This window comes from Pyxicephalus adspersus, chromosome 1 (genome assembly GCF_032062135.1).
Source record: "Pyxicephalus adspersus chromosome 1, UCB_Pads_2.0, whole genome shotgun sequence".
NCBI lineage: Eukaryota > Metazoa > Chordata > Amphibia > Anura > Pyxicephalidae > Pyxicephalus > Pyxicephalus adspersus.
Genome location: NC_092858.1, coordinates 157,575,650 through 157,600,510, shown reverse-complemented (window position 1 = coordinate 157,600,510; position 24,861 = coordinate 157,575,650). Strand labels below are relative to the sequence as shown.

Sequence of the window (24,861 nt, the reverse complement as noted above, 5' to 3'; positions counted from 1 at the left end):
CATGAATTAATTCATTCGTAAATATATTTTATTTAAATGTAAGCAGTTTAAGTATCTAAATTGAACTTGGTATCAGCCTGATACAGAGCTTAGACTGTGAGTGAGAGAGCAGCACAAGGAGCCATTTAGATGAGATGCAATCCTTGTGCTAACAAGGGGCATTCTAATAAAAGACGATACCATAGTGAAAAGGAGATAAGCTCATTAATGTTCAGTTTTTGCTTTCATTCTCCAGTCCAGACAGGGCTTTGTATGACAGAACTAGATAAACAGAAATATACATATACATACATACATACATACATACATATACAAATACATACACATACATTTGGTAGGTAAAACAGCTCCTATACATTTCATCTATAGATTTAACTGCATGCCTGGAATTTTGATGTATGAAAATATTGCCCGATCCATCATATAAAACAAGTGTCAGAACCTTTACTAGTGCTCAATAAACTAATAAAAATGTGTAAGCACAGGAACAGTAAATCATCACTCATAACATGACCTGATTCATGGTCGGAGTTGTTTCTTATGACATAGTGCAGTCTTGGTAGGAGTTCTCCTTCTTTAAAGCATCTAATGATCGGATTGCTATAAATGTAGGCTAAGTGTGGGGTTCGGAAAAATGACATGTCTCAGGGGGCAGCTGCATGCTGTAATTACAAAGCATGTAAAACACCATCTTTTCTCTTTCCTCACCGAAGAGAATTTCAATTACAAGAGGAAACTTAGGACACCGTAATAACTATTTTAACCTTGCGTAGAGAGGAAACCAGCACTACCAGTTCTTCATTTGAGCCGCGGAAAATTTGTATGACTTCAGCAGGAATGTTTAGTTGGGGATGACTGTGTGTGGGTCTTCTTGTGAAAAAAATTGCAGCTTTGGTTCTTTGCAGTACTAATGGATATTTTAAGATTACACGACTACATTGAAGAACAGGAAGTGCCAGGCTAACCACTCACGAGGAGGGTTGGCGGGCGCCCCATGCTGTTGTACTAGGAAATTGAAAGACTAAATTAAATTTCTTAAAATACATTTATAGAAGAAATCTTATGCTGCTTTTTACAGAATGAGGTTAAGGAAAGAGAGTAATGGGCACATTTTCCTTTAGTACTGTTGTGTAATTTGATTTCATAGTACAAAGGGCGGCTGTGGAAGACATATGTTTTCTGATACAGTGTACTAGCTGCAGTTTTAAATGGAAACATAAAAACAGACAAACAATTTCCTTTCGATGAACTTTAAACGTTACAAAGACTTAGGCAAACTTTATTGCCGTATCGTACATGTCTTTGTTCTGTAGCTATTACGTAGCCTTTGATATACCCTAAGTAGTCTAAGTAGAGGGGTCTATTTTTATCATGATCATCTGATGAGTTCCAGTGTGCCCCCTTATGTGTGCACAAACTAAAAACAACTTACTAAAGAATAAAAATATGCTACAGGGAATATCTTAAATTAATGCATAGGGTTATAGGCCACTGATAGCAATATGGGTCAGTAGATTATATTTCCTCTTGTATCTCCTTATAGCTTTATTTACTTAATAAATGCACACACATTGCAAAGCGTTAGCTCTGGGAGTTTTGTATTATTTATTGGAAAAAAATGGTAATGGGGTGCCCTAACAGAACCAAATTTATCATGTGCGGTGTAGCCCACAAACCTGGATATTTCTAACTATTGCAAATCAACACAAATAAGGACTAAACAAACCAAGTAACCATCCATGGTCTGTCCTAGTTAAAATGAACCCAAAACTTTATTTTTAACATCTTGCAATAAATTGAGAAAAGGTTAGAACCCCTCTAAGGTTTTACTATTACCTGGGACTCCACTAGAAAGAATTTTCATATACATTCTGTCCTGGGGACAATGTTTTACCAGACAGGAAATTAAGGTATTACCCCAACAGAGCATCTGAATGCAGTTTTTTTTTTCATTTGTAAACCTTGCCCACTATATCCACAAGCTATGGGTATAATATAGATAAATGTTGATTTCAGTGTGTCTTTATTATTATTAATGTATACACTGCCTGGCTAAAACGAAAGTCCCCAAGCCTATGGTGGTGATATTATGAACTGGGATGGCTTCAGTTGGTCAGCTCTAGGTTCAGTATCATTATGTGCCAAAAAAACTGAAGACAACTGACTACCTGAATATAGCAAATGACCAGGTTTTTTCCATCAATAGATTTTTTTTCTTACCTGGTGACACGGACACGTTCCAATTGTGAAAGAGTAGAGCATAAAACATAATTTTCCTACATGAATTGGCCACCACAATGTCCAGACTCCAACCCCATTAAAAATCTTTTGGGATGCGCTGGAGAAGACTTGCAACTGTTCAATTCTCCTTTTATCAGTGCAAGGTCTTGTTGAAAAATTGACCCTGGATAGATATAAATTTGGTAGCATTGCATAAAGTTAACAGAACAATTCCATGGCAAATGTATGCCATAATCAATGCTAAAAATGATCCAGTGAAATTTGTGACTTTTTTTGGCCAAGCAATGCATTTTAAAAGTAAAAAGTTTTAAGCATAGTAAAGATGTTCTTTAATCCCAGTGTGTGTTCATTAAAATTTATATATTATATAGATAAATATAAGGTGCCCAAGGTAAAATACCTTGACTGGTTTAATACATCTACTGTTAATCAGTGCAGTCGCTGTAGGTACAGTGCCTTGACCGATTCTTGAACTGAGTCTCCTGTGACAAAATGTTAAAACATATTAAGATCTTCACCATCAATAAGGCAGCACAAAGCAGCAAAGCACAGCAAAAATGCTGCAAGATCAGATTTATATAGACAGACTTGGTGCTATAGCTCAAGTAAGGAAATTAGAATTATAGGATTGTTTTTCTAGTTGAATCTTTTCCCACCGTGGTTCTGTTAACCAGAGATGACAGAATGGTATGTTGCTTTCTGCCAAAAAGGGTTTTTTGGTTTTAATCTTACATCTCCTTATGGTAAAAGCTAACTCGGTTTAGTGAAATGATTTATTGCTGGGAGATCTGATCAGCTTTTCTTTATGAATTTTACAACTTCTAATGTTGTTTTCATAACTAGATTCAGTATTCTGTTTTAGGCTAGAAATGTACGGAGGTTAACACAGTCCTGTTTGGAATACTTTAATTTTTAGTCTATTTTAGTTGTATATTTTTGCACAAAATCACAGAAATGAGTGCAATTCTTCATATCAGCTGTCTCTCCAGTAGTAGTAGAATTTTTTTTCTCTATGCTTACAATAACTAATTACATATAGTCAATTTTCTTTTAAGAAAAATCCCAGAAATGGGAAGGGGCAAGAAAGCACTGACACAGGTATGAAGCTGAAAATTGCATGTTAAAGCTTAGAATGGGGGAATGGAATTCTCTTTATTAAAGTGGAACTAAACCAAAAACAACAAAATTACACTTACCTTTAATCCCATAGGTCCCTCAGTGGTGCGGGTCCCTCCTGCGATTCGGTCCCACATCTTTCTGGAATTCCTCTTCCTCCCGGCGCTGCGAAAGCACCAGGAGCCACCATCTTTGTTGTTCATTTCCTTCATCTTCCTCGGTCATCTTGCTCTGTCACCGAATCTTGCACTGCACAGGTGCGAGATCGGGTGATGTAGACCACTAGAAAGGGGAGAGAGATGCGTGAGATCCATATCTTTTTCCCTTAATAGAAAAAATACCCCTTCTGTGCATGTTCGAGATTAAGGCATGCACAGCAGGAGCACCCAGAGCCTCGGGGATGCGTGACGTAGGTATCCTGGAAGGCTCTGCGCTCTCATTCGGTCTTGTTCACCTAGGCGATCAAGACTTAAAGGAGAAGTGCTGCACCCTTTGATTTTTAAGAAAATATAAAAAATTATTACCATTTTCTATTTACATTTAAGAGTTATCTACCCTTTTATGTAAAGTGAAAATGTTGAGTTTAGGTACACTTTAAACATTCTGGCCTGTATTGTAGCATTGAAGCCTGTTTAATTTTGGTACTGGCAGGTTTACTTTAACAAGGAAATGTATAACTTGTACCCCCCAAAAGGCTATCAGAGAGCAGAAGTCGCTAATATTGTGTGGAGGTTTCTTTCAGCTGATCTTGTTACTATGCCCTGGCCTACACTGTGTCCCTGTATTGATGCCACCATCCTGGTATCAGGTCAGAGCCACCCACAACGAGAACTGTAAGCAGGACAATAGTGACGTCACAAAATCTCACTCCAAATGTCTTAAGATTTTCAGTTCAGCAGTAGTTCTCACACTTTAGATATATAGGAATGTGGTTCCAGGTACAGGAGTGCCTAGGCACCCTCACTTTATGGGAAGTGTAGTATAATCCCTGTTTTTCTATAAACAGTAAATTTGCACCAACAGTCTGCTTTTTACAGATATAAGAGCGATTGTTAGACATGTGGCTTATTCCTCATTCATAAGAACATATTTCACAAGTTACATAAGCATTCAAAAAACATGATCTGTAAATATAGTTACTTTACCCCCACTTTTTGTACTGCAATGGGCGATGTCATCACTCCAGTAAGATCCTGAAGAAAGCCAAATGTTCCAACTCACATGGGATGATGCTAGTAGAAAGTGCAGTATTCTTACAGCATTCCCTGGGATGTCATTAGATAAATGAAAATTTATCCCCCAGGCAGGGGATGCAAAATAAATATATGAAATAGCTTTTGCCTTATTACTTTTTACATTTTTATGCAGCCGATAACTACAATAAGAGAGGGGCCCTCCAAAAAAGGTGAACCTTGCTATTCAGCTGTAGGTCTTCAATAACCCCTCTCAATTTTTTTATAGTGGTCAATAAATTCTGCTTGAGAACATTGTGTGTGTTTCTGCAGGGGGAGAGTATTTTACCAAATGTTGCCAGTTTCCTACAATAGCTTTTTAAGTATATTTCGAAAGCCGGAATAAGTTGTGCAGAAATAGCAAAGACCAGTGTGTCCAGAAAAAAAAGGAGCACTTACGGAAATAGCACAATCACATCTACAATGTTCAGAAAACCATATTACATTTAGCAACTTCTTGAACGGTTTGTTGTGTTTGCACTAACAGATGGTTGTGACATTTCTCTTTTTTCTTTTTTTTTTTTATTTTAGTCCTTTTTTTTCAAACAGTTTTTTCTCTGACTTTGTCACAGCTGGTAACCAATCAATCTCAATTCACAGCACAGTGATGATAGCACACGTTGTCCAGAGGCCAAATCTGATTGGGTTGAATTTTTCATCAGGGTTTCATATCCGAAAGAGAGAGAGTGAAAAAGTGCGTGCGTGGTAATGACTGCCAGCATACTATTGTGGAAGTGTCATTAATCACATGCTGCAACAATGAGAGCATTCATACAATGCAATGATTGCCAGATTTCTCAATCAAAATAATCCTATGTGTGTTACTGTGCCCTAACTACTACTGTTTTGTCATTTCTTCTGCTTCCAATTAAATGTGAACCTTCAGCTTTTCCCCCCACTTACATATCTAGTTATTCAGCCTTCTTCGGCTCCAGCAGATTGGCAAAATATGGCATCTCTGAAAGGTTTAACAAGCACCTTTGAACAGAAGGCCGAGTACGTTAAACCATTAAACAAAAGAACTATTGAAATGCTTTCAGATAACACAGGCTACAGTTTTCAGGCTATTAAAGAAGCTGAGGAGAGGCCAGAAATGCTCTAATAACACTTTCAATACAGAGAGAGCGATTGTTTGCTGGCCTATATACCTGTGTGTGATTTATCATGCTTTATGACTGCTATTCAGCTTATTGCATAATGGGAATTCTATTTATATTAGACACAGGGCTGCTTCCTAATGGCAAGTTCACCTTTATAATATTTTCCGCTGGCAATATATTTGCTGGAAAGGTTTCCTGTTCTTATACGTTTAAAGGGACGATGCACCCAAAAATCACATATTATTCTTTGGATGATGAAGAGCTAAAGCTCGACTAAATTTATAGAAATCTATATAAAAAAAATTTTTATTGAGATATTTTAAGGTTTACATGATAATTTAATGGCATAATACACAATGTTCGAAGAACCAACATGAAAACAATGTCATGAGAAAACACAAGCTAAATACTCAAACACATTAGGATAATGTAATTAGGTAATAGTAAAATAAAAAGAAAACCCAGTATCTCAGTTTTCTATATATTTGCAGAAGGAAAAGAAGAAAAAAGATAGAGAGAAGGATGTGTGTGTGTGTGTGTGTGTGTGTGGGGGGGGGTCCAGGGGGAGGGATGTCCCAATGTCCCGATGTCTTGACCTAATTTGTCAGTTTGGTCTTTACAATCAAACACAGAACCCCCACTTTTCACAAGAAGAGTCATAGGCCAATCTACCGTACTCTGCAGATGTACTAAACTGAACCCAGTAATACCAGGTGTGGATAAATGTATCGGTCTGATTTGTCCCAGCTGTCATCAGGTCTTCAAATATATATAAAAGGCACTGATCCTAAAACCAACTCCATTTTAGATTTGTAATTCCAGTGTGTGACCACATTGTTTGAATCATTGTGATGCAAAGCCCTTTTATTTCTCTGCAATACAAGTCTGTGTGGGAATGATTAAACTGAGAATTGTGATTATTACACATTATCATTATTAATATTGTACGTATGTAACACCAACATAATATGCAGTGCTGTATAAAGTCCATAGTCATGTCACTAACTGTCCACCAAAAGTGCTCAAAATCTAATGTTCTTACCATAGTCATATGCCATTAAAGCAATTAAAAGCCAATTTATGGTGGACGGGGAAGAATTTTATATACATTTGCATATTTTTTTTTGTTGTGAGAGGAAGCCAGAGGCCCATGTATACAAAGAAAGAATATACAAGTTTGTATGCAGATAATAGGCCTGATTTTTTAAAGCTCTCCAAGATTGGAGAGAATACACTTTCTCAATGAACCTGGGTGAGCAAATAAACCTGGAATAGATCTAGTCCAGGATTCGAAGAATTACTAGCAAAAAGCAAATGACTTTGAAGAAATCCATTCCAGGTTTTCTGGATCACCCAGCTTCACTGGTGAAAGTGTATTCTCATTGGCAATAGAGAGCTTGATTAAATCAGTCCCATTTGTCTTGGCTGAGATTTAAACCTGGGACCCTAGTCCCCTAGAGCCACCATGCTGCTCAACACATCTCAAAAACATCATCACACAACAATGGATTACAAAGCAAGAAGCTCATTTCCAATAAGATAATGAGTATTTTAAGGCATTCATATGCTAAACTTTCTTTAAAATTTTGCATTATAGGACAGTATAGGACCATAAAGAGAAAAAGAGACTTGACATTTTAACTGGGTTGGTTTAACTATCCAGTTGTTTTTAATACTTTAGTGTATTAGGTAAGAAATTACATACAACTGTGTCCTCGCCTCTACTTAATCACATCCGCTCCTTACTTCATATTATAGGGAATGCAAGTTTTGGAAACACCTAATCCCTCCACTGGAATCCGCAAAATATATCCAATGATGGGTAGATGAAGCCCATAAATATAAATTAATTATTTTTATTCAAATTTATTTACCATATTTTTTTTGATAATTGATTATTATTTAACCCTTCACTGTCTTTTTAAACGAAAACTCTTAATGCTTTCGGTAAACCAGCCATATGGTTTAGGGTTTACATTTACATATTCACCCTGTTTTTTCAGTTTACTTGAATTGGTGCTGTTATGGCACCAACATACCTAATGCAGAAAAGTTTTGTATTTTTGCCTTTTCTGTGCCTTTGCAAATCTTCCCCTTTTTCTATAAATAAAAGTAAGCATTCTAAAATTTAATATTTAATGGGGTCTTGTGGAACTCAATTATGTTTTTCCTCCATAGGCCTGTTCTCCAGATAAAGATAGCTATTTGGTTTGCCTTTTCTTATTAGATGCCAAATTTTATACTTGGTGGTCACTGCTCTTGTTTTCCTAGGTAGAGTTTCAGTTGAAGGATAGGGCAGCGCTTTGCCATTTCTGTATCATCTACTTCACATTTGAAATCCTCTGTGAGTTCTTCCGCAGCATTCTGCTGGCCTCTTACCTGCTCTTATTCATCGACTTGATGCTTACATTGAGTTATCTACATTGATTCCCCAATCTCTTACTGGAGCCATAGTAAATAAATGAGATCCCTCGAGTTTCCATGTGTGCTGTTTTTCTCCTTGGTGTGTTCATTACTGTATATCTGTCTGGTGACATTGAAATCTATTTCTTTGCCATGTTCTCCGTTAGTTACTGGAGTTCTTACGATTTCTCATATCTACGTTTACAACATTTACTAGTCCAAAGCTTCAAATTAGTCCCAAAGCTGATGCTATTTCTCATTATATTTAAAAGGCTATTTCGGCTTTCAGACAGGCTTTTTTAGCAATAAATACAGTATAAACAATTAAAGATCATCCCTTTCTAGTAGTTTACATTTTGTCCTGTCTCTGCTATATTTTTTACCAATGCTTTTTTCAGTGTCTAAAGAACAGTTATTGTCAGGTAAAATTCTGTTTTGCGCTACAGAGATTCTGTCTCTAACTATTAAACTTCTAATGTCTTTTCTATGTGACTAGTAAACTATACCACAAATCCATCTCACTATATTTTCTATTATTGCATGGCACCAAATCACAGATTTGATATTTCCTAACAAGGCAGAGGCTGCAGTGTCAGGGGCATAACCATAGCCATCACCAGAGGAAGTTGTGTGACTACTATGGGGCTCAGAAGCGTTGGGGCCCATCACTGTCTGGCTAGATAGTAATTTATTCAGGCTGCAATACAACTCTGCAAATACAGTAAATAAATAATTTATGCACTGTATCTCAAACTGCTAGGAAAAGGACAAACCAGCCAAATAGGTTTATCCATCATTAGAAGTATTTCCTTTAACGCGGAGAGTGGAGTGGCAGGGGACCTTTAATGATTTTGATTATGGGCCTATTGCATTAAACCGATATCTAAAAAAATCATATCAAGGAAAAAGACTATGTAACGTAAATGGGGAGAGAAGGAGTACAAATTAGTACAAATACGGAGAATGTGACAACAGTAGCTTCATCCATAATCATATTCTCAGAATTACCAGAAAGGAAAAATCCATAGAAACACAAATGCAGTCATCTAAGGGCTAATAAACAGCAATATATTACATTTTTGTTTTTGAGTTTCGATGATCTTTAGGTCCTCCTTCAGGGCCTTTAACACACCATAACTGAAAAGGTGGTAGGGGTTTGGCTAGTGACCAATAGTGATGGTGCAATTTGCTAATGGCTAAGTTGCCAATCCAGTTGGTGGCCATTGACAGCCTTTTATCTATCTGCCTGGTGGATTGACTGAGCCATACGCTGTACTTGTTACCGACAGGTATAGTGTATGGCATCTACAGCTCTACGCTATACCTGTCAGCTACGGTTTAACCCTCCGAATACACTGTACATCAACATTTTTTCCCTGTTGACATTAGAGAGATTCAAATTTAGCTATTAAATCAACCCAACTATTGGGGTTAATTCAGGTGAATAGGCAGCAAAACAATATCACAATTGACAGCCTGCTATTATTTGTTGGCTGACCTTACTGAGCCATACCCGAGCAATGCTATACCTTTCATTGTCAGGTATGGCTCTAGAAATTATATAAGCATACATACAAGTATAGCATATAGATCAGCCACTCCAGCTGGTCCCCATTGATTGGGTCAAATTTCACACAGATCCAAAAACGAACAAACCCAAATCTATTAGCAAATATATTCTGTTGATTGTAGGAAAGGTATTAGGGCAAGTTAATATATAAATATGGAATGCAGACACAAGTGAAATACTTTTGATTGATAAGGAAAATTTGAAAGTTTTGGTGAGCAGATATAAGAAACCATCAGGTGATAAACCTACCGGAATCCACCTCTCACCGAATGACTGGACTGACACCTAAGCTAAGTTTGCTTTATATCATCTGAATAATGGAAATATTGCCCAGTGTTCCATTAGATAAAGTAGGACTAATAGCATTTTGGTCTCTAGGAGAACACGGAGGTTTTATCTGATGACAATGATGATTAAATAGATTGGAAAGCCACAAAAGCATAACAACGGTTACTGTGTCAGGCCCGGCGCAGAACATGTCACATATTGAAAACTGATCACATTCATTTGTCATATTGCCACAGTGCACAGAGCAAAGTGATAATATTAATAATATACTAATACCAGAAGCACAGTGCAGGTCTAATTTTATGGCCTCAAACTTTTTAACTAATGCATAGCATAATAAAAATGTCAGGAAGATTTATGTGTGCATGAAATTATTAAAATCTAAAATAAACGGCGCTGAGCACCTATGTAATAAATCTATATGTTTTAGGTAAAGACATGCTTTTCTTTAGATTCATATGCTACATGATGACATCTATTATTATCTTGTGATATTTAGATACGACATCAAGGATGATTACACTTTGCGGATTAAGAAGGCGGCGAGCATTGACGAGGGCACGTACACATGCATTTCTGAAAACCGAGTTGGTAAAATTGAAGCTTCCGCTACCCTTACAGTAAGAGGTAGGTGTTAATATTTAAAGAATATTTTCTTCTTTTTTATTGCACAATAACCATGCCAGAGACTTTCACATAAATAACTAGGAGATTTAGTTTGCAAAACATATTATTCGTACATAGGAAGTGAAGAAAATCTCTGTAATTGAACACAGACTAAAAATTAAAAACAGTTAAAAAATACAATAAAAATTGAATCAAAAATAGGAGACAGGGTGTCTGTAATCATGATGATATCGGGGGCTAATAATAATGCAGTGAATCTGACATCCTCCAAGTGGAGAATTGTCCAGGTCAATGTGATACTTATTCACCTACACCTGATAAAGACTTATTTTGAAGTTTATCTATCAAACCTTTTATAACCCTTGGTGTCTCTATCTGGCAAAGGTGATATTTTGGTCTGCAAGGGTACCTACAATTCCCATGGGCTTAAAGCTGAACTCCAAGCAAATAGTAAAAACAAAGATGAAAAATATATATATGAGTATTTGTACCAACAAAGGGTTTGCACTTCTGCCCTTCTAGTGCCTAGATTTACTTATCATGCAGAACATGGAGGTAGACCTGATTTTTCCGTAACACTTACAAATCTCTACTACATCATTTGAATACATTGAAAGGAGGTGCATTAAGCCGCTCCCCTCCTTCCCCAATCCTTCCCCAACTTGAGGTGGTGGCTTTACTGCATGGACTTCAGCTTTAAAATAACCACACACAAAACTAGATATTAAAAAGCAATATGAACAAAATGTATTTATTGTACTTTATTCTTAACATCATTGCCAAGGATTTACTTTCTATTTTCAAAATCCTTTCAGACATTTGTTCTAAAAACAAAGAGAATACAAATTAGGAACTCCTTGGGGTTCCATAGATCCTAGTTTAAAATATTCTTTCCATTCTCAATCTGGTATTGAAAAGAATAATTTTAATCCACTTGACAAGAACACTATTTCACAGCTTAGTGGCGCATATTCAGTGCTTCCATGAGAACTGGTATAAGGGTAATAAAAACATTTTTAGTATGTTCACCTCATACATCACATGAACATCGGTGTGAATATTTTTCTTTAAAAGGAAACAATGTTTTCTCTAATATATAATATAAGAGTAGTAATTCCTGATGACATTGTATTATTTTACCCGCGAGGAACCCTTAAAAAGGCTTCAGGTATTGGTGAACCCGTGCTAAAACAAACTCATTGGGAGTCAGTAGGAAAAACATCCCTTACATTGATGGTTAATAGCAAGAATACAGTGTGGTGGTCAAGGTTGCCACCCTTACAGATAGCTAAAAAGAAAATTGCTGCTGGCTTTGACATGTGGCATTTATCTGAAACTATGCAGGAACCATTAGAGAGGTCAATCAGAAATCTTTTAAGATGCAATGTCAGTGTGTGATCAAAGCAGTGATCAATGGGTGAAGTTTTTGGAAATTTTTTGATGGCCAATAGTTATGGATAAACAACACTTACCTCCAAGCTCCAGGTTGAGTGATCAGCTGCATCAGTTCTCCAGTTAAAGCAACGTCTTGCTGTTGTACCTTCTGTATAGTGTCATGTGTGCAAACATCTATGAGGAAGTCCTAAACTGTGAGATGGCTTTGCCCACAAGTTTAGAAAGTCACTCTGGTCCTGTCATCTGTGTGGCACAAATGTGGTATTCTACAGATTACGAAGCCATACTCACAGAAGTTATCTTGGTGGGTCTTGTGCAATGTTTGATTGCTTTACTATAGCACATAATAATTAGATCTGGTTGTATATTCTGGTTTCAAAGCCAGTAAACTGGTTTTAGTATTTTGTATTTTAAATCATGATGAGAAGTAAGTTCACCCCATAGAAATTGTTGATTTTTTGGAGAAATTTGAGAAGGCAAACATTAGATAATAATTTGAAATGTGTCTAGCTGTGATAAACATTTCCCAATGACAAAATTCACTAAAAAATAGAATTGTCGCATCAAAAAAGTCAGTACACCCCTACATTTACTATAACTTTAAACATATGAATTAAGAAGTGTTCAAGATCAGGTGTCAATGAACTTCCAAATGAAACTTGTCTTTTTGAACCTTATTTGGGGGACTGGTGTTTTATTTCCTATTGAAATGTGTAGTAGTGTCATTGCAAGGTCAAGAGCTCTCCAAGGCCTCTTAGACTGAAGTACATCGATGCCTGTTGTTGAAGTCTGCGATGGATTCAAAAGATAACCAAATTGTTGAATTTAACAATTCCACTACAAGGAAAATACCCTACAATTGCAATGACTCATATATTGTCTAGGACTGACCAACCCAGAAATTGCAGCCTGAGAGTTGACTGTTTAATGCCTAAAAAGTCCCTAAAATCTCATGATGGGTTCTGGGGGTGACTATTGAAACAGTTGGTGTTATGCCTATACAATCAGAAAGACATTAATTAAAGCTCACCAAGGCTGGTGGGGACACACTTTCAGTTGAATGTTTTCAATCCTGGACCAGAGCCATTCTGAGTTTTCTGGATCCCCCAGCTTTAATAATAAAAGTGTATCCTCCCCAGACTCGGAGAGCTTTAAAAAATCAGGCCCAAAGCCTCATTTAACTTTGCATAAGAGGTGTGCCAGGAAACAGTCTTTGCTGTTGAAAAATTTAAAAAAGCAAAACAAGACTACTTTTCTGTGAATGTAATAAATTGGGAAAGTTCTTCCTAATTTCTGGAACAATCTAGACTAATGATCAAAGATTTAGAATTAAGCCCCAGAAACAGCCTCATACCAACTGTAAAGCATGTAGGTGCAAATCGACAAAAGCCTTGCAGTCATCAAGACAACTAATAATTCTTTGTCATATCAAAGTATGTTTAATGGGAATGTGAGGCCAGTTGGCCAAAAGTTGAAGTTAAAGAGAAAATGGATCATTTGTTCGAATGAAGATCCAATGTTTGCCTATATAAATATATTGAAAAATTAACAATTTCAATGGGGTTTACATATTTCCTGTCATGAATGTAGCTGTGTGCCTGGAGTTCAGCTTTAATGGTCTGTGAGTAGAGCTGCATGTAATCACTGACAGTTAAATAATTTCCCAAAGCCGTTGTGACCTTCAGCTCTTAAAATTTCTCTCTCTCTTTTTTTAATTGGTTCCACATTAAATAATAAATTTGACTTGACATGATTATGTTATGAGCATTCATAATTTGATTTTGCATGCATAGATGATTTAAGGTATAGTAGTCACTTTATTTAAGTGTAGTATTGCATGGGCACACATTCTGACAGAATTTTTTTTTAATTTCCTTTTTTATTTTCTATTCTCTCACCACCATTGTAATATCTTCAGTTCGCCCTGTTGGTAAGTAACCATCCTTCTATTTTGTTAGCATGACTTTTTACAATGCGTCATCCTTCATTCTCACCTTGCATGAGCAGCAATATCACTATGGATAAACCCAAACCAAATCCTGCCCCATATTCAAAAATGGGAGGTCTGTTCCTTAATTCAGACCTGGTATTAAATTTGACACAAAAATGACATACTAGACACAAGTTACTAGACCAAAAGTCGGAGTTGTGAATTCACATTATAATTTTGATCAAAAAAAGAATGGCTTGGATTTCCATCAATCCAATTGAAACTCGGCACAGATCACATGGGCACTGGCTGCCAGAAGCATTGTGGGTAATTTATGCCAATAAAGGTTGAAGAGTCTGATGTTTCTTTTTAGGTGCACTCTGACTGGGAGACTTGTAATAAGATAGGAGGACCAGCAAGGCACAATCACTGTGCATCAGTGCTAAATATGAAGCAGAGATTGTGTTATTTGCAAATATTACTGCTCCCAGTAAAAATGTATTTACAATCTTTATGCAGAAACAATGCTTTTAAAAGCTTTATTGATCCATCAGTCAACCTGACCCAGTAGGGGTGATTTACTAAAGGAATAATCATCTTGCAAAAGATAATTTTACTTAGTGAATGTGATGGTGATAGTTCACAAGAGTAACCAGTCATATGCAAGGAAATCTAAAACAACAGGAACATTTTCTTTGCACATGACTGAATGGTAGAACTCAACAGTTTCCTTACATGGGGCCATTTCAGATTTGCGTTGACCAGAGGCTCAACTGCTCCTAACTGCTCCCACTGTATGGGATTGGTTGGAAGCCATGGCTACGGTTGCAGTTGTGGTAAATTGTGGTGCGCTTCATGGACGTGACAAGTCACTTTTGGCTGCATGGTTTATTCCTCTGAAGAAAGATTCACACCTTAATGTCACTCAACTGTACGACAAAGTGGTTATCCAACGCTGAAGTTGACAGCATAGAAGTTGAAGGTGGGTAGCTGTAAGTTTCCAACAGGGTGTTTTTCATTCACGGATCTGAAGTTAGTCTTTTTTACGCTTAATGAAATATCCATTGCAAGGGGATAATCACTTTGCTTTGTGAATATTTTATATTTCTTTACTAAATCAACCCTAATATCCTTTATACCCTAATGCATTTTACCCTGGTATAAGTCAAATCCCACATTAGGAATGTGGCACTCATTTAGGTTTCTTTTTTTTTCTAATGACTAAGAATTCTACTTAGAATGTTTTGCTTTGAAGGTCCCTAGAAGACAAATAGGATGCCAGCATAATTTACAAGTAACCATACAATCTTGAAAGCCTATTTTCAGGTGAAACCAGAGTTTTCAGATTTCAGTAGCTACTTTAAAAGCTATATTTTATAAGGCAGAAAACTAGTTCTTGATAAAAGCCAATCATCATTCAGTTCTAGCTGACTTTATCGTAAGCACATTGTGTACTGTTCTCTAAAAATGGAAGTTTATAAATCTATTTTATTCTGTAATGAACCCTGCTAAAGTAGAAAATAGCTCCCATATGGATGATGTCTGGAAAACAAAACATTGTCATAAGTGTCTAAACTGAAATGATTTTGCAATTAACCATCCTGTCCAAAGGTCGCCTGCAAAAAAAAAAAAATCTTTTGCCTTTCTAAATAAAATATGACTGGAAAAGGTCTTTGGAAAACATATTTGTTTTAAGCCCTCCAGCCTCTAGGCATGTATGTTCGATCATGAATTAAATATTTCATCAGGTAAACCATTTTCTTGGATGGGAAGGTTACTATGATGAATCGGAGTAAACTGAAATCTAATTGGCTACTGTGCTGGGAACAACGAGACGTCTTTATTTATTTACAATGCTGTTTGACTCTTCCAAAGAGGAGTACAGATGTGTACTGTACATTATGTTCATTCTCCAATGAAAGAGCTTCTGTGCACAGCTGTGAATGGAAACAAGCACTGTTAGAGCTGCTATATATTGCCCTACATCATTTCCTTGTCTTTTTTGTAACCACCTAACTGAGTCTGTAGGATTTCTGAAATGTTCTTGTATAATGTGGTCGATAGTCCAGGTCCTAGTTTTAAGAAGAAGCTTGTGTCAATGTGCTTTTGGTCTTGATGACAACCTTTGAGATCAGTAAAAGATGCATTAAGATCAATCAAAATGCATTGATGGGTGGATTTGGTCTTCAGTAAACCTGCTTCTGACCTGCATTTGAATTCAAATGAGTTCAAGTGAGTTTTGTAGTACCATTGACATTGTATGGTATGTCCATTTATGTTGTTGTCAGATGGTATTTTAAATTGTTTTGTATAAGGTCACGTGAACAATTTATCACTTCACAGGGCTGACAGTGACAAATTTTCACCAAAGGAAACAACCTCGTGTGTAGTTACATGTAGTACTCGGTTTAATACATAAATAATGATGATTTATTATTTACTTCTTCTAAAATATTTAACAGACATGACAGAACATATAAATGTAGTAAACGCATCATCAAATATCTATCCAAACAGGCAAGCAGTGCCCTACAGTGAGCATTCTTTTTTCTAGAAATGCATCTACTTTACAGAAAATAAACATTATATTTAGTAAGGATAATGCATTTCCCAGTGTACATTTTATTGCACCATGCTTACTATCCGCATAGTTTTTGGGAAAATAAATAAATTGTAGTTGTTTGCCCTATAATAATAATAGGGGAAATGAGTTGTAAGTACTGGAAGTGATGCTTTAAAAAACAATGGACAATTTGAAGATGATAATTCCTTAGTGTTTTATGTATTCTATAACACTATACGGCCTTAGTAAATTACCAATAGCGCATATTAATGTAAAAGTTTCAGATTGGTTGTAATGTTGAGACAATATCAGCATAACCGTGAAATTTCTCTTTAGTAGGTGTCACATTGCAAGGGATAATTCACGTAGCTTTGTGAATGTGGTAATAGCCCATTTGCAAGCAATACCCAATCATATGCACAGAAATCTAAAAAAAATAATGTCTTTGGGTGTTTGAGAGCTTCATCTTATAGATAAGAGGGTAAATCATTTTGCTATGTGAACAGTCTGTATTCATTTAGTAGGTTAACAGAAATATAATATAGCATTAAACATTTCTGTCTCCAGTTGAAGAAAAGTTTTACAGTTACCTGACTGAAAATTAGCTGCAACCAAATATACAAAAACAATCCAAAGAATGCAGTAACACATTTATTATACATACCTGTATAGTGTACTAGTGTATGAACCCTAATCTGTAGTTTTTATACAGAGTATCAAACAGATTGGGGGAAGGAAAACCAGCAATAGAAACCATTCAAGGTTTGCTTTAGTGCACATGTGTTAACATTGAACATGCTGAGGGAAGAGAGCAAAGTGAACATAGGGAGGACGTAAAAAGTGCTTATCTGCTTCTCCATTGTCTAGGCTAGGAGTTTTATCTTAACCAATAAACGCTGCTGCTCTATTTAAATGATTGGCAGAAATTTGGCTTTAATTACACTTTAAATCCAAGTCTCTGCATTTCAACTATTGAGTTAAACTGTAAAATGTTAATATTCTGTTAGGGTAATGCTAATAGCAGACCAGCTCTTTTTCCATCTATTTATTGTACCCATTTGATATTTTTCATGTGTCCCTTTCAAAGGTTTCTAGAAGGGGAGGAATAATTTCATCCATAAAGTGAAAATAATTCCCATCTTCAGCACTATTTAGATAAGTGTGTTTGGGTCTGACCAACTCTTCTGAATACATTATAATAGGAATAAAATCAGATAGGGCTTCTTTTTAGCAGATGTCTGGCAAATGGGACAATATGGAAATCAGCATGTTGAACATGAATAAGAAGCATAGGCCATGTGTGAGGTGGGCTTCAGTATGCGAATGAAAGACCTCAAGGTTAATCACCTCATTTTAAAAGCTAGTACAATAGCACTCCTCAGTACGGATAAAACAAGACATAATGAAGAAGCATTTATGACTGTTAAAGCAAAGTAGAAGAATGCAAATGGCCTCTTTTTTTCTACAATCTTTAAAAATCTACTGCATTCCATACTCTGATTGAAACTGGCCAAATGAAAAGCATTGTATGGTAGCTGATAAGTCAACAGGCAATATGGAACTTTAACCTACCACCCTTATTGTCCAAATAACAAACCCCTGACAAGTCACACAGACAGAACATTTGTCCTTGTATTATGAAACTAGCATGATTTAGGCTGTTCATATAGCAAAGTGAGTTATCCTCTTGCAAGAGTTATTCTTCTTAGATTTCCTTGCATGCGATTGGGTATTCATTACAAAGTTAATATCCACATTCACAAAGCTAAGTTGGATATTTCTTCTTCATCTTTGTGAACAGCCTTTATTCCTTTAGTAAATCCCCAACATTAACCCATTCTATTGTTGTAATATTATTGTAGCATTAATACAAAATCTGTTTTATGTATTACCTAATATTGACCCACTGCAACTTGATAATTTTGGAAAGGAACACAATATTGAACAAGCACCCTACTGACTACTGGCATGGGGACTAGCGGGTCATGCCAGAGCATCATGCAAGCAGGTCACTTGCTCCTTCATTCCCGAAATGTACAACATAGAGGAGGTTTTTCTTAGTGGGTTGGAGGATGGCCTATACAGAGACTCTGTCACTAATGTGTTTTCTAGATTCATGTAACAACCCCACAGTACCTCTTTGTATTTGGTTCTAAATGAAATTGAGCAATGGACATTTTTTGACCCCAGTACTTGACCACTTAATCCCCAAGAATGGGCCACAGCATTTGATATGAGAGACCTATATGATGATATGTGATATGAATGGCTCATGACCAGTTGCTTAACCCAACCAACCTGCCTCCATTTTGTGGAGGTGACAAGAACATTTTAGGATATTAGAGTTATTGCTCTCTATGGACTTTGTTATAAATATCTTAAGATAATGTTTTATATATTTGCAGTTGCAATTTTGAATATTTCAGTTCTTCTATTTGTTTTCTTTTATACAGCTCCTCCACAGTTTGTTGTCAGGCCTCGTGATCAGATTGTAGCTCAGGGCCGGACAGTGACATTCCCCTGTGAGACAAAGGGCAATCCACAGCCAGCTGTTTTTTGGCAGAAAGATGGAAGTCAGGTAAGGATTTTCAAATAATGATGCAAAGATTTTACAGGAATGTATCAATTGTTTCCTTATGTTTGTTATCATACTTCTTGACCAAACTAAGCATGAAACAATGTTGCTGATGCTACAAAGGTCTTGGCATGGTCCAAATGTTGCATTCCAACTGAATGTGTACAGGTGTTTTGCTCAGTAAATCCTTTAGACTTGGCTGGTGGGGGAAGATTGAGAGAGGCTGAACACAAATGTCAATCTCCTCCTTTTAGAATCAATTTGCACTAAGCCCCAGTGTGGAATTTTATTAACCTGGATGCATGCTTTTGGATTCTAAGAAACACCGAATGACTTAAACAATATTAAAATAGTTAGAGGCCATACAGATTCCAAACAGCTCAGTGTCATTTAATGGAAGAACACAGCAATTATTCCTAAAAAATGTTATGCTTATTGGTGCTACCTAATTTAGTTGTCAGAATTGTATTATGGGCAGTACCTTCACTAGCCATAGAGAACTGTTTGCCCTACAATATCCCTTCTGAACAATAAGGTTTCAATAAACTTAAATCAGTTGGAACTCTTGACCACCAAAAGGCACAGTCAAGGACCAAAATATTGCCTGTGCAGATTGTTGTAATAGGACAGGAATGTATGGGGAAAATAAAATGAAGTCCAGTGGGAAGAAGAACTCCACCTGTAGACCGTAGAGGTGCACCATGCAATAAAGATTTGCGTTAACAACTTTTCACATGGGTATCTAGAGGGCTTTCTGGCATACCTGGGCATATTGACACTCAAGAATATTATCTCTGACAGGGATTTTTTTACTAACATTCCTAAATACCAGATCAACACGTTGATATTCCCTTAGGTTTTCATAAATTAATAAATAACTATAAGAGCAATCACCACTATTGCCATAAACAATGCAGAGTCAGCTTCATTTTGCTAACAGGCTAATGTTTATGTTAAGTGGTTCTGTAGTGGTGTGCATGAATCTTTTAAAGTGGACAACCACCTCTTCATTGTAAAGTGAAGAGCTTCCAATTAACGGAACTCGTTATTTGGAAGATTAAAGCAATTCAGGCTAATTGAATAGTGTTAATACGCTATTTTATAATCATCCATAGCTCTTGTTTTGCCAGTGCAGTGTTTTAAAGTAGAATTGTACTCTTTATCCTCATAATTAAATGCTATTAACTTCTAGATGAAGATTTTTTTCTCCTCTCAATTAATTACAAGCTTGCTGTTTAATTAAACACATCCCATAGGGTAGAACTCTACTTGCCACAATGTAAACACAAAACACCCATGTGGCATAATTCATGTGCCATGTAATGTACTTGTCAATATTTCAATGGCTTTGTTGGTACACAACAAGGAATGCAAAGTGATGTTCCACATTAGGTACCCTTCCCGACCATCAAGTGTTCTAACATGTTAATTAATTAATGATCTACCCAGGTGATGCAGGAAGTACATTTGTAAATTTAAATGAACATTAAATGAATTTATGTCAATTAATGTGATTTATTTATCAAATTAAACAAAACAAAATTGTCATTTGACTTGTCCTATGGTTTGTGTTGATTGTTGTTTATGCAAATAGAACTTGTTTATGAATTAGTTTAATGGGCATCACAGGTGTAACTCCATGCGATGGGGCCCTTCATTCTTCTAACTAACCTCAGGATAGCGCCTAAATAAAACTCCAATGGGGCTAAGCTCAGCTTATCAGTGCCTGGCCTCATTTATCCTAATTATAGCTGATCCTATTGCTTTATACACACAGGAATTTCTTGTCTTTGCTCTAAGACCATGTTGTAATAGTAAGAAAAGTCAGCCATATGTTCTTATAGTTGAGATTGCCTCCAGAGACAAGATTCCACTTTCATGTCTTGGTAATAGCAGTAAGCAATGCAGTTAGAATTATCCTGGTAAATGTGTGCAAATGATCTCACAGCTCTACCTTTTATCTAAGAATTATACATACCATTTTTTTTTTATATTTTGAATGTATATTTTTGCTTGAACTGAACATCACATCTTCATTTTCATCAGAATCCCCAGGTTCTAATGTTTCATTCATCCTACAGGCCACCACCATCCACTCAAAACTAAATAATAAATTGGGTGGAGTTGATCCTAAATCCTCACGTCTATCCATATCTGAATATTTGGTGGGGGACCAATGACAAGCATATTATATAATTTATAGCTGCCACTCATAAATCAGTTTACTGTAGTGAGATTATGTCTCATTGGTTGATGTGGGCTACTTTACTACATGGTGCTTTGGCTTATTTTATAAAACTGTTAGGGTGACATGCATTATGCAGAACTAACTAGAAGAGGAGTCATTGGAAACAGAAAAAAAATAGCATGTGTGTGTAATGTTCCAGCTAACAGTTGCTGGTTTTAATTTCTTCAGCCTATTATTTGTGATTGATTTATGCTGTTTTCTTTTTTTTGATTCTCTCCAACAGAATTTGCTTTTTCCAAATCAACCGCAGCAGCCCAACAGTAGATATTCAGTGTCCCCAACTGGAGATCTAACCATTTCGAACATTCAGCGCTCAGATGCTGGCTACTACATTTGCCAAGCTTTGACAGTAGCTGGAAGCATATTGGCCAAGGCCCAGCTGGAAGTTACTGATGGTGAGTATATATGGTCGCTGTCAGTCTGTGACCTGAAAGGGAGAAAAAAAAATGTCTTTTAAGGGCAGCATGTCCATTTTTACCATCACTGCTGGAAATGATATGGTGACTGCACTTTATATACAGAACAGATTAAACTGTGTCCGCCTTGTGTCCCTTAACATTTGGGGTCTTGTTTCTATCATTTGTGCCAGCTTACTGTTCCAACATTGCCATTGTAGCTCATGTAATTGGTTTTTGTTTGTCCATTCTGCTACCAGATGCATATGATACCACTTTGATGCCAGGCCTGTTACAGTTTAAGTCAGTATGGGATATTTTTTTCTGTAAATAGATTTACCCTCATTGTATCCTAACAGTTCAAAGCTGTTAACCACGATCATACTAAACATAACTATGATTTTGCTATTAGTAAAAGACTTTTGTACCCAATAAATGAAAGTATCTAATTTTTACGTTACTATCGACTGGTATATGTATAGGGATTAAGGGGTTCAGGTTATCTGACAGAAATTTTGCAGAGTTGCCACCAGAAATAAATAACAACCTGTAACACACAGCACAGCCTTTCCCCCTTGCCCAGCTTAGCCACAAGAGCCAATAATTCGAAGAAATTGATAACCTAGCTTCCTTTCTATTTATAAAAATGCACGCTTACAGCTCACATCATATTATCGGTGTGCATATATGCTGTTTGAGAGCATTGACAATTTTGGAGAAGATGCTATTTTTATATATTTTATTAGATTTTTTCCTTGTCACATGTCCTCCATGGCAGTGCCCAGCTTTTTTCCAGCCTTTTGCTTGACAAAAGCTTACTCATTAGCCCCACAAATTGCCCAATTGAAAAACATGAATACCGATATCCCCCTTCACTCTTCCTGTATCTTTGCTCAACCCATATGCCTCTCTGATATGGAAATCTAATGAAAATACTTCCAGCTATGATAATATAGAAGTGATGTCCAGGATCATATTTAATGTGATATTTTGAAAATGGTACCATTGGCATTAAATCATTTATCAACCTTTGCTACATCTATTTAGGGACATTTACTTTCTAAAACCTTTTTCTTCCATTCTAACTATTGTGGAATGTTTACATTTTTCCTCTTTAGTTTATCACAATTAAAAGAACACTTCTGCTTTTCTCAAAGTAGGTCAGTGAATGAATATATCATGCAACACCGCATGAGAATCACATTATTAGTTAGAAAGTTAGTGTTTGTCACCAGATGCTCTAATTGCTTCTGTGTTTAGCCTCCTTTTAATTTCTTTCCCTCTCTCCCTGACAAAACAATGCATTTTTGGGTACTTAAAATTACTACGCACATTAAAAGGTCCTCTCAATTAATAGCCTAGCACTTTCTTTCCATATCTGTCTCCAGAGCAGAGGTGACTCTGGGTGGGCACTGTGATTGGAACAAACACAAGAGATAAACATTGGCTTGCAGAACATTGAGCTCTTAATAGTTGCACCTGCTGGTAAGTCTCCAGATTTACTGCAAAGAACAACCCGGGTTCAAGGATACCAGTGATGAGAAATTCTTTGTGTTAAGAGTAAAAGACTGCAGTCTATTTGTAACAGAATAAAAAAAAATTGACGGGGATTCAGCAGAGGTTAGATCCATTTAAAGAGCTGTGTGGTTTTCATATCACGCTGGAAATGTCAGGGGAAAGGAAATAATTATATGCATTTTTTCATGCTTTCCTTAACTTTTACACTACTCACAATGCAGAAAGATTACATTTAAAGTAATTACCTGCAGTGATATTTGCATAAATATCCATAGGCCACTGATAATGATTTTTTCTCCTTCAAATAGCTGGGTGTTGTTTAAATTGCTTAAAATGTCTCATAATTTTGTGTGTGCTTCTGGCTGAGATTTGGGACCACTGCAAGCCTGAGGCAAAAAATAATAGAAGAAATAAAATGGATAGTACAACGGATGGATAAACTTCATTCCATGTAGAGATGTTGTAGATCAGGGGTGTCAAACTCAAATACACAGTGGGGTGGAGTTTTTAGGAGGTGTTAGCCACAGGTGTCCCCCACTTGCACCTCTAATTTTGTTCACCTGTACCTGCAATGTACCTGCAATGTGTAACGGTAGATTTGGGCAGAGTTCTTTATGTTCTGATGATAGCCTAACAATTAAATTTTAGGGGGTGTTAGTCAAAGGTGTCCCCCACTTGCACCTACATTTTTGGTTTTGTACATCTCCCCATTCCAGAGGAATTGGGGTTCAAAGAAGGGGGATGTCAGATGTCATTGTACACACCCATTTGTACACGCCCCGTGGTAGATTTATTTCACTGGTAGATTTTTTTCATTAGAACACCGGATAGGGAATCCCCCTCCTCCGCAGTGTCTTGGGAGGAATGGGATTCCCCATCAGAGATCTCCCCGCGGCAGCCGAAGGGAGCCACAACAAGGAGGCTTAAGAGCCGCATGCGTCTCCGGAGCCGCAGGTTGCAGACCCCTGGAATAGGTGAATAATATATATCTTCATAGAGATTTGACTAATGTGCAGAAAAAAAAATGTATTATTTAGGAATACAGGCAACTATAATTCATGAATATAAAGACTTTTGAAGCCAAATGCCCCCTTCCCCCTTGCCATGTCATATAGGCCAACTACTACTGACTCTAAATCAGCTGGGAACCTCCTGCATTAGTGTCAATTCAGTCCTTCAGTGAACCAGCATACTGTGCATGCTTAGCTTTTCTCTATATGTTTGAAAGAAACTATCTACATACAAGCATTTACAGTCATAGTCTCTTTATTAGGAACTATGAAGAAAACCATTGTTAGATTGCCAACATAATGGAGGACATTGCAGAACTGCTGGTGTAGAAGGTGACTGGTGGAGAAAGTTGTTTCTCTTAGGTCAATGGTAGGGTATAGTATAAATATTGTAAAAGTCCAAGCAGTTTAGGTGAATTGAATAAATCTAAATGCATAAATTCTTGAACATAAAAAAACAACTAGTTTTAAACAAATTTGATCATTGCTAACAATAAATGCCATATAGATAAAGAGTTATTCATTAAAGGTTCCCATGTCATGCCTAAACCAGACGATCTACATAATACTAATAAAAAAAGCCTGTATGTGCATTTTGTTTAAGAGTCCCTGTACATTTTTAAATCATGTTGAAATCAGTGCAATTGCAA

General features: G+C 36.6%; 1 protein-coding gene across 1 annotated transcript in view; it reads left to right on the top strand.

Annotated features, from left to right (window-relative positions):
* Window positions 1-24,861, top strand: part of ROBO2 (roundabout guidance receptor 2) — a 624,073-nt gene that overhangs the window by 518,310 nt on the left and 80,902 nt on the right. Inside the window, exons 6-9 of the mRNA XM_072419149.1 lie at window positions 10,450-10,577; window positions 13,891-13,902; window positions 18,919-19,043; window positions 21,512-21,683. Coding sequence (XP_072275250.1) covers window positions 10,450-10,577; window positions 13,891-13,902; window positions 18,919-19,043; window positions 21,512-21,683 — 437 coding nt within the window. The remainder of the gene's footprint in view (window positions 1-10,449; window positions 10,578-13,890; window positions 13,903-18,918; window positions 19,044-21,511; window positions 21,684-24,861) is intronic.